The 10,000-nt window shown below is 48.9% G+C and overlaps 5 protein-coding genes across 5 annotated transcripts in view; 2 read left to right on the top strand and 3 right to left on the bottom strand.

Annotated features, from left to right (window-relative positions):
• Positions 1–2,993: 2,993 nt before the first annotated feature.
• LOC126575174 (protein OSCP1) lies at positions 2,994–5,250 on the bottom strand. The gene is made up of 2 exons (XM_050235739.1): positions 5,142–5,250; positions 2,994–4,021 (listed from the first exon to the last, which is right to left on the bottom strand). Exons 1-2 carry the CDS (start codon positions 5,248–5,250, stop codon positions 3,057–3,059), a joined length of 1,074 nt encoding a protein of 357 aa, XP_050091696.1. The 3' UTR covers positions 2,994–3,056.
• LOC126575175 (U6 snRNA-associated Sm-like protein LSm8) lies at positions 4,246–5,039 on the top strand. The gene is made up of 2 exons (XM_050235740.1): positions 4,246–4,439; positions 4,516–5,039. Exon 2 carries the CDS (start codon positions 4,549–4,551, stop codon positions 4,834–4,836), a length of 288 nt encoding a protein of 95 aa, XP_050091697.1. The 5' UTR covers positions 4,246–4,439; positions 4,516–4,548; the 3' UTR covers positions 4,837–5,039.
• A 437-nt stretch (positions 5,251–5,687) lies between the features above and the next one.
• On the top strand, positions 5,688–7,725 carry LOC126577118 (SET and MYND domain-containing protein 4). The gene is made up of 2 exons (XM_050238536.1): positions 5,688–7,196; positions 7,274–7,725. The coding sequence occupies exons 1-2, from the start codon at positions 5,767–5,769 to the stop codon at positions 7,629–7,631; spliced, it is 1,788 nt and encodes a 595-aa protein (XP_050094493.1). The 5' UTR covers positions 5,688–5,766; the 3' UTR covers positions 7,632–7,725.
• On the bottom strand, positions 7,698–8,992 carry LOC126577119 (enoyl-[acyl-carrier-protein] reductase, mitochondrial). The gene is made up of 2 exons (XM_050238537.1): positions 8,709–8,992; positions 7,698–8,646 (listed from the first exon to the last, which is right to left on the bottom strand). Exons 1-2 carry the CDS (start codon positions 8,938–8,940, stop codon positions 7,781–7,783), a joined length of 1,098 nt encoding a protein of 365 aa, XP_050094494.1. The 5' UTR covers positions 8,941–8,992; the 3' UTR covers positions 7,698–7,780.
• Positions 8,993–9,099: 107 nt separating this feature from the next.
• Positions 9,100–10,000, bottom strand: part of LOC126577448 (probable enoyl-CoA hydratase, mitochondrial) — a 1,280-nt gene continuing 379 nt past the window's right edge. The window contains exon 2 of the mRNA XM_050239079.1: positions 9,100–10,000. This exon is cut by the window's right edge and continues 48 nt beyond it. Coding sequence (XP_050095036.1) covers positions 9,261–10,000 — 740 coding nt within the window. The 3' untranslated portion in view covers positions 9,100–9,260.

Below are 10,000 nucleotides of genomic sequence, written 5' to 3'. Positions count from 1 at the left end.
GCTGTATGCTCTCGTATGGCGTGTATGATCGAGCGAGAGAGGGATATCGCTTGCCTTTTCTCGCATGGGACCGCGGCTTCGGAGACCGTTTCAAACTACTTTAGTTTTTATATGTTTTTCTCTAATAAAAAAAGGAATTTGAATGTAAAATTGTAGCTATTCAAATTGTTAATGATTTAAGTGTGATTTGGTACCAGATAATCGTTGGTTTGGCCTGTAAAAATGCCGTATCAAGCTGCAGAAGTCGACTCAAAATTGTTTTCCAAACTTCCTTTTCCGTACATTTAGGCAAGAATTGTTGAGCCGGATGTTGATTGTTTAGTATTTCTTAAACTTATTTAAACCTGTCATATGTATGAGAAGAATTGTAGAACAATTCCTTCCTCAATCACATGTTTGCCGTGAAGTGGTTTGTAACTCTTTTACCCTCGTTCCGCAAGCTGATAGTAAAGATCTATACTTCTTGTACGAACGATGAGACAAAAGATAATAAAGCACTCCGATTCTACAAAAGTGTAACTCTTTTTTCTAAATTTGCTGAACATTCAGTCGCAGATTAAAATGCTTTGTTAAGGGGTTTTGTTTCCAAGCAAAAGTAATTGGGAAAGAACGATTCTATCGAGTGCACTACAGAAAAACGGTACATTCAATTTTCCCTAATCAACGCACTCTTTACTCTTGGCTTTGCCTTTGAGACCAGCCGGGCTGAAACAAAGGTTGCTTTACAGAATCAAAGAGGAATACGCAAGAGGAACAATAGAGACAAAGTAATGCAATATTAGTAGTCTAACGAAACATCGATAGATGTACCTTAGCGGATAGAAACGGCTCATGAAATACTTCGGAACCAGCGCTGTTAGCCTTTCGATTGCGCTCGGTTGTGTCTCCGTCTGGAGTAACATGCATTAAACGGTTTATAATGCATTTGTAATTAATTACAAACACATTTACTTCCAAAGAATCCCAAAGACGAAAGGTTCTATCATGTAGAAGCGTCCGTTTGAATTTGTTCTCGCTTTTTAATAGTGGTATTTGTGTTTTATATCCTGCCTGCTTGCAGACGATCGTACGTAAAACAGTCGGCAACTGCACTTTGTGCGTACCGTTTTGGGGTTGATATAAACTATTAGATGATATTTCAGAAGGCCAAGGCCAAGATCGCTCGTCGGTTGTATCACCTGATAAGAATATCGTCACCACTGAGCCAAACTTGTGCGGCCCTCGTTGATACAGCGCATGTCCTGTTTCAGAAATCGAGGATTGTTGAAGCCAGGATTGAATGGACGCCAATAAGTAAGATTACCTTTCACATCACAGACAACAGCGTGAGCAACCTAAAAACGTGGCTGCATCTGGATATTCTTAACAAAATTGCAAGTGTTTCCTTACATCCCTTGGTTGCCTTTAGCACTAGCGACATTTAAAACAATTCTGTGACTTGGCGCCGCTATTATGCAATTTGGCACGGACCATTCTTAGTTGAGAAATGCTTTTCACGAGTTCAAAGACTGTTACCAGAAGTAGATACCGTTAGTGCAAAGCACACTGTTGTTGGAAACATTATTCTAAATAGCTCTGCTAAAGTAAACGTGCCGCCTATGAAGGATTAAGCGCAGCTCGGCGATGAATCTTTTGCTAAACGATCCTATTTCACAAACAGATTCAGACCGTATAAAGCGGGATAGATTTGTGCAAGACACTTGATGCGCAATTTTAGGAAACCGAGACAGGAATTTTTACTATAATCATTTGAGTATCATTTGAGTATTTTTACTATAATCAGTTTGAGTGTAACAACGTTTTCCTGCATCCCTAATGGTACTTCTAGTTCTGGCAGCCACCCACGTTTCCGTTGATTATGAGCTACAATCGTTACATGTAATCTTTCAGTGGCCAAGGCGTGCAGCGTGCCTTGCCGTGGTTGAGCCTTGCTGGTGGAGATCGTGCTTTTGATTGATATCATTTACGGTCCTTGAAATGCCATCCATTTGTTTTCAATGCAAGGTGTGACTGCCTTAGCAAAAATGCACTTCAGCTAGTGCACACTTTGCAGTAACAAGGGCAACTTTATGAGCCTCGATTTGCATCCGATCGCGGCTCCGTCGCGGCTACTAAATGCCAGCCTTTCCGCAGCTTTTCCCACTGCCAATTACGCTACTGCTGCGAATAGCAATCGTACCTGATCAGCACGCAGTATCGTTTAACCTTATCATCCTTAGAGCTCGCGCTAAACGGTCCATCCCAACGCGATGGGAAGCATGAAAAACCGCATCTCTATGCGGTGGACACCGTGGAGCGCGAGTTGATGATCGAACAAACATTTGGGAAAAGAGCACAAAGAGCAAAACTATTCATACTGTGTGCACAGCACTCTCCGTTTCGCATATTCTTATTGATATGCATACTTATTGATTTCAAGTTGGTAAAATTGTGCACCGTGTTATTGTGCGTTTAAAGTGCTCCGCCACAAAGTTTGGTTCCGATCGCATCGACGAAATACAACCACATCGGCAGGTAAGTATGGTTCTCTCAATAAATAATCGCCATGCATTAATCGTTCTCTCGAATAATTCCAGCCGCGAAACACCGATCACGACTACCATCACACAGACACCGACCCACGGCCCCACAGCCATGACCGAAGACGAAGTCGTTCCCTCTACAGAATAACAGCTGTAGCACAGAGCGAGGGAAAAAGGAGAAAGGAACACAGAGAGAAAAGAGAAGCGGGAAGAGAGAGAACCGGCCCGGCGGCGGCCGACCATTCTCTTTTTTTTGCTCTCAACCGCAGCCACGAGCCACCACGAGGCTGCTTCCTTTCTTCGAGCAGCTTCAGAAAAAGGTCGCACATTGGTCACAAGAACCTCCAGCCCCTTTGGTGAGAACGAGAAATGCGACCAATGTGCGACCTTTTTCCGAAGCACGTGCTCGGCTCGAATTTTGCTCGATTTTTTTCCCCTGATTTGCTCGAATTATGGTCGATTGGGGAAAGAAGAATTACAATCACAAGAAACGACTAACTGACTAGCACGAGAGTTTGCTACAAGTCTACACTTTTAATCGAACATCTTCAATAGCTCATCATTGGCATCGATGGTGCTGCTGTCGGTTGCTTTAAATTCCTCCTTCTCTAAATTGATTTTTTTCATCAACTTCTCTAAATTGCTTTCCCTATCATCACCGTTTTCTCGCTGAATGACTGCCTCCACGTTCTCACTAGTTGCACTCATTGTATCTTTAATCCGACTAGTTTCGCCGCTGCGCGAGTCTTCGTTCATAACGATTTCATTCAAGGCACTGTGCATGGAGCCGGAATTGGTAGTAGCCCTATCTGAGGTACCGTTCGAACCTGGCTCAGCGACGTTCGTGGGATTGTGCTGGATGTTCAGCTGTTGGACCAGCGTATCAATCTCGTAGCCCGCCGTTACCATATCCGCACTTGAGCTGCTCATGGCCTCGCTTTGTGCCTTCAGGGCGTTTAAATTGGCTGTCTTGGAGTAAATGTTTTCACCTATATTATCGATGTAGTAGTTGTAGAAAAGGTTGTTTTTGGGTTCGATCTCGAACTCGCCGTTCGACTTTTGCAAACCCATGCGTATGAGAATGGAGATTTTGGTGTTGTACGGTTTCAGCCACTTGTACACCTTGCGGTGAACTATGATTTGCTCATCTTCACACAACGGATCCCACAATTCGATAAGTGACTTCTTCACATTGTCGATGAGGATCTGTTTGCGCATCTCCGGAATCAGACGCCCAATCCCGTCCAGATGGCGAAACGAGAGGTCCAGCAGCATTTGGGCACTTTTGTTGGTCAGAAACATCTGCCACTTGAATATCATCACCATCAGATCCCACAGTTTGTCCATCGAATTCACGTCCAGGCGCATCAGCGAGCAACAGGCGATGTCCGTTAGTAGTATCCGCGATTGCTGCACCGTCAGCATGCTTTGCTGGTAAGCGGTCGAAATGTAGTGCAAAAACTTTGGATCCAGCAGCACCTCGGTGATTTCGCGAAGAACTATAAATGGACGGAAAAATACAGCAAATCAGTTATCACGCTTATCTGCCCATTTTCCACGAGGACCCCGCAGCGAGAGAAGAAAGGATAAGGAGCACGCCTGGGAACTTTTCAACTAGTCGAGCAATCGACGAATCGAGCGAATCGATGAAACCGTGTACTACATGGTACAACATGGTACTCCTTGGAAGAACTGAACTGAACTGAGCTCGCGAAAAAACAAAACAAACTGCCGTCACGGACTGTAACAGGATTCCGCCGAATATTTCCGTACAGTGGAACCTTTTTCCGGCTTTTGGAGGACACCATCGACCCTTTTTAGCTACTAAGAAACCGTGGGCAATTGTGGAAATTTGAGGACCCATCGGACAACGCAAGGAACGCGGGAAAGGAAAAGCCGCGCACAGGACCGTGGATAGTGAGTATAGAAAGGGTCACCTCCCGGGCCACCAGAGGGAAGGATCCGGTTGCTAATAGCTTGTTGTGTTTTGTAGCCCCGCACACGGACCACAGAGAATTCGCGAGAAATGTCCGGATTGGAGTCGTACGTGAACCACACCGTGTCCATAATCACGGCCGACGGGCGGAATTTTGTCGGCACGATGAAGGGCTTTGATCAGACGATCAACATCATCCTGGACGAATCGCATGAGCGTGTGTACTCCATGAGCACCGGCATCGAACAGGTCGTCCTCGGACTGCACATTATCCGGGGCGATAACGTGGCCATCATCGGGCTGCTGGACGAGAGCGTGGACAGCAAGCTAGACTTTTCGGCCATCCGCGGCGTGCCACTGGAACCGGTGGTGCACTGATTGTGGCACAACCGGTTCGCGGACGATAGATTTAATGCAGGTTAAAGTTGTACCATACTATGCACCTCTCGTGCATGCAATCGGTAACCGGATTTACCGTTCTTAAGACGAGGAATCGTTACTGGTATCGATTTAGGCATAAGTTTTCCTCTCATCGTGGTTAATAAAAAGTGGCTTTAACACAGAGCCATATCACACTTTTATCGATTGCTCTAGATTCGGCAGGGGCCGCCTGCCAATCAAACCGTGTATTGCCCGGTGCACCTGGAAACGGAAGTCCTGGCACGGTTGCCCACCGGTCTTACCTTGTGCGGATTTATCCAACGGTATGGCCTGTGCCTTCAATCGTTGGTCAATCACATACAGCATTTCGCAGCCCAGGTTCAGGATAATCAGCAGATTCGTGATGGTCATGTTTGGATTCGGACGGCGAACGTGCTCTGCACTAGAAGGAGCTGCACTGTGGCCACGGGTTTCCAGCGGCTCGGTAAACACGCACAGGTGGTACAGGTCAGTTCTAAACTGAAACAAAAGCTGGTGAAGCAGATTTCGCAAAACTATAAAAAGGACGAGCGCATCGGGTGCAGGGATTTGTTTGTTGGCAACCGAAACACCATGGCAACGGTGCGGTGCGAATGCCTTCATCCTCTGCCTGCTTGTGCCGGCCAAATTTTATCGAAATAATTTCTCTTCCTTTATTAGCTTTTATAGGCAATTTTAACGACGAGAACGAAAACGCGATCACCGTTAAATTATAAAAAGTGGGACCAACAGCGACCCATTCGCTTACCCCTCGGTGATCGTCAGCGTATTGGTTAAAAAATCTCCTTTTATGGTGAAAAATGCAAAAGGCCGCCAACTCGTGATTTCTGAGAGTAATTAGTGGTTAAGGATAAGCCTTTGCGATACTAGATAGCCAGAAAAGTAAGCATGTCCGAGCGACTAGAAGAAAAGTTTGGAGCGTGGGAACTTTTTGATGCGCTGTGGAGCAAACTGTGCGCAGAACTTCCCGGAAAAGGGGAAAAGCGCACCGGTAAGATTGATAAGCAGTTGGAAGAGCAGTTGGAACAAGAATGGGACACGGCCTGGGTTAGGGACTCCATGAAGCTGGGCGAGGATACGAAAAGCGAAGAAAAAGCAAATGCCGCTCGCGCGAAGGGCAATTCCTACTTCCATCCCAAAGTGAAGCGCTACATCGAGGCCGTAAAGCAGTACAACGAGAGCCTCTGCTACTCGGAACCGGCATCCGAGGCGAGAGCCATCGCGTACGCCAATCGCTCGGCCGTCTGCTACGATCTCCATCGTTATGAGGAATGCCTCGAGAACATCCGGCTTGCCCGGGTCGCAAATTATCCGGAACGGTTGGCGGATAAACTCGCGAAGCGCGAACAAGCAGCCAAGCAGGCCTTGGCGGATAAGGCTACAGGAGGAGGAGATTCTACCAAACCGCAGCAAATACGCTCGCTAACACTAACGTACGAAGCAAACGGAAAGGTTCCCCAAGTGGCCAACTGTTTGGAGCTCGCAGAAAGCAAACAGTTCGGTCGCTACGTGATAACGAATCGCGATCTAAAAGCCGGCGATATTGTGGCCCATGAGCAGCCGACGCACACCATCCTAGTCGATACCTATCGGCACATGCGGTGCGATTACTGCCTTCAGGAGCGCTTGTACACGCTCTTGCCCTGCGAGGGTTGCACGGTGGCCATGTACTGCTCGGATGAATGCCGGACGCGGGCCCAGCTGACCTATCATCGCTACGAATGTCCGATCATACGCGATATGTGGCGTATTTTCACGAAAATCCCTGTGATGGCATTGCGCACCGTAACCATGGCGATAACATTTTTCGATCACAACCTAGACGAGATGCTGGAGCACCTGGATACGTTGAACGAAGCGACCGTTAATCCGTTTGCGATGGACTGGACGGCGGCCACGAAGCGCGATATCTACAATACCGTGCACGTGTTGGCCACCAATGAGCGTGTGCGCGACTGTAAGGACATGGGGCAACGTATCTTTTTTGCTCTCATCATTCGACAGCTGCTACTAGATCGCACGCCACTCGGGGCCATGTGCACCGGTGATCCGAAAAAGACACAATTACTCTACGACCTTCTGCGGCGCCATCTGCAAACCACCCCTACGAACATGCACTCGCTGTACTACATGAAGTACCAGATAAAACCTAACAATTTCGAACCGGCCATCTTCGCGTCCGCCTGCTTTCCGGTGCTCAGCATGATCAACCATTCGTGCGCACCAAATATGACGCGGGTCACCTTGCCCGATAGAAGCTGCGGAGTGTTGATCATCCGACCGATCGCCAAAGGCGGTCAGCTCTTTGATAATTATGGGTAGGTAGACCGAATTTTGAGAGAGTGGCATTTTACCGTATACTAATTTACTTTGTGTGTGTTCTTCCGCAAAACAGAAACCATCACTGCCTTCAGGATCGTGCAACGAGACGTACGGAGCTGATGCGCCAGTATCGGTTCCAGTGTAACTGTGAGGCATGCAGCAATAATTATGCGATATTACACCGTTTGCCAAGTGTCGATCCAAGGCGATATGGTATGATTGACTCAACAAGAATCTACGACGATCTGGAACGCCACGAGATGAAGCTAGCGGAGGAATGGTACCCACAGCTGCTGAAGTACATAAACCACCTGGGCTACCAGTATCCACGCTATGAACTGAGCAGTGCGCAGGAACTGTTTTTGCGTGCGTTCGAAATTCAGTACAAGGAATCTGAATCCCTAGAAGACTTTGCCTTCTGTAATCCATGAATCTTATGACGTGTAGGTGTTTGATTATAAATGTTCCTTTGGAGTTGAGGTAATTTTGCCTCCGTATGAAGTATTAAACAACGAAAACAACGTATTTATTCACTATCCATGGCAACAACCATAGCGGTTGCAGCGGCACCACAGCTTACTTAGAACTTAAAGATATACTTCTTCCCGACAAACCCCTGGATGTTGAGTGCGTTCGTTACGGCCGATATGTACTCGTCGAAGGCAATCATCTCGTGTGCCGGCGCTTTCAGCGCTCCACGATCGATCAATCCAAACAGTTCGTTAAACATCTCGGCCCGCGCCGGACTGGCGGCATTCTCTTTGGTCCAGCGCGTCATCCAGAAGCCGACAAAGCGGAGATCCTTGAAGATGAGCGAAGCCGTCGGTACCGTCACCGGTTCCCGGGACATGCCACCATAGGTAACCATCACACCGGCCTGATCCAGCTGACGCGACATCTCGAGCGCATTCTTACCGCCCACACAGTTCAACGCCAGCTTCGGTTTACGGAATATTCCATCCCGGAACAGCTTTGTCGTTCGGAGTTCCTCCTCGGTGAGAATTTCTGCCGCCCCGAGACCTTTCAGATAGTCTTTTAGTTGTCCAAATTCGGGCCGATCTCGCACAACACCGACACACTCGATGTTCCAGGCTCGGCACAGTTGAATGATCGCTTGACCGCACGCCGAATTGGCCCCATTCTGTATGACCGTATCGCCCGCTTCGAGCGAGACAAAGTCCTTCAACATCCGATAACCGGTGCACGGGTTAACGGTGATGGTTGCAGCTTCCGCAACATCAATACCGGCCGGTACTTTCATCAGCTGCCCTGCACTGTAGATGGCATGGGAGCGCCATGTTCCGAGACCGGTAGCAAATGGGACGACTCGATCGCCTACCTTTAGACTAGCTCCTCCACCACCACCACCCCCGCCGATAGCGACCACTTCGCCGACGCACTCGTTACCACCAACCGCAGGAAAGGTGGGTTTAACGGGATACTTTCCTAGAAAGAGTTTTGCTCATTAGGAATCACATTAATTAGGGCAGCAACAGACGCCCGGGTACCTTGAATCGTATTAATGTCCGCTGGATTAATCGGGGCCCCTAGCGTTCTTATCAGTACTTCCCCATCTTTCGGTTCCGGCACGGGTTCCTCCTGCAGTCGCAGCACTTTGGCCGGTTCCCCAAACTCCCCGTATCGGAGCACTTTGGCCACCAGGCTCATCTGCCGGACTGTGCCGGACAGTAAATGCTGTCCTGCCACGGTTTTTGTGAACCGCTTTGCGAAGAAGGACATCTTTCTTGCTTCGCGCACTGTTTTTCGTTTCGAGCCGTTTGTTTATGTTTTTATTTCCTTTTGACGTTTCAGACGCTCGGTGGTGTGAGCAGGATAGCGTGATGGGCGAGAGCAGAGAGGAAGAGATTCGGATGATGATTGACCTTGAATCGGTTGAAATGCAAGTTATACTCGATCTATTTTATTCGCAAAATATATGGAATCCTGTATCATACGGAACAGTGTGTACGGCCAAAGGAGAGTGTTCGGTCGCTTTAAGCCACACAACATTATAAATGCAACTGGTAGTCGTGGCCCATGGCCACCGTTTCTCCGCTCTTCTATTCGTTGGAAAACTTTGGTGCACGCTTCTCAACGAAGGCCGTCATACCCTCGAGACGGTCCTTGGTCGAGAAGGTGGCATGGAAGTGGCGCCGCTCGAACTTCAGCCCTTCGTTCAACGAAGTCTCGTACGCGGTGTTGACCGCTTCCTTGCACAGGCGAACGATCAGCGGCGAGAAAGTGGAAATCTTCTCACCCAGCTTGACGGCCTCCGCGACCAGCTTATCGGCCGGAATCACCTTGCTGACGAGCCCCGCCCGTTCCGCTTCTTCGGCCGTGATCATGTTCCCGGTCAGGCACATCTCCATGGCCTTCGATTTGCCCATCGAGCGGGTCGTACGCTGGGTACCGCCGGCACCGGGAATCGTACCGAGCGCAATCTCCGGCTGGCCGAACCGGGCCTTATCACCGGCGTAGATGATGTCGCACATCATCGCCAGCTCGCAGCCACCGCCGAGCGCGTACCCGTTGACGGCCGCAATGATGGGCTTCTGTGCCTTGGCCACTCGTGTCCAGTTGGCCAGGAAGTCGGTGTTGATGCACTTGGCGTACGTGTTCGGTTGCATCTCCTTGATGTCGGCACCGGCCGCGAACGCCTTCTCGCTGCCCGTAATCACGATCGCTCCGATCGAATCGTCCGCCTCGTACCGATCCAGGGCGTCGCTAATTTCGGCCACCAGCCCATTGCACAGGGCATTCAGCGCCTTCGGTCGGTTCAGCGTGATAAGGGCCACATTCT

The sequence above is a fragment of the Anopheles aquasalis genome, chromosome 3 (assembly GCF_943734665.1).
Source record: "Anopheles aquasalis chromosome 3, idAnoAquaMG_Q_19, whole genome shotgun sequence".
In the NCBI taxonomy this organism is placed as follows: domain Eukaryota; kingdom Metazoa; phylum Arthropoda; class Insecta; order Diptera; family Culicidae; genus Anopheles; species Anopheles aquasalis.
The sequence above is the reverse complement of the archived record's forward strand: the minus strand, read 5'-3'. Positions and strand labels throughout refer to the sequence as shown.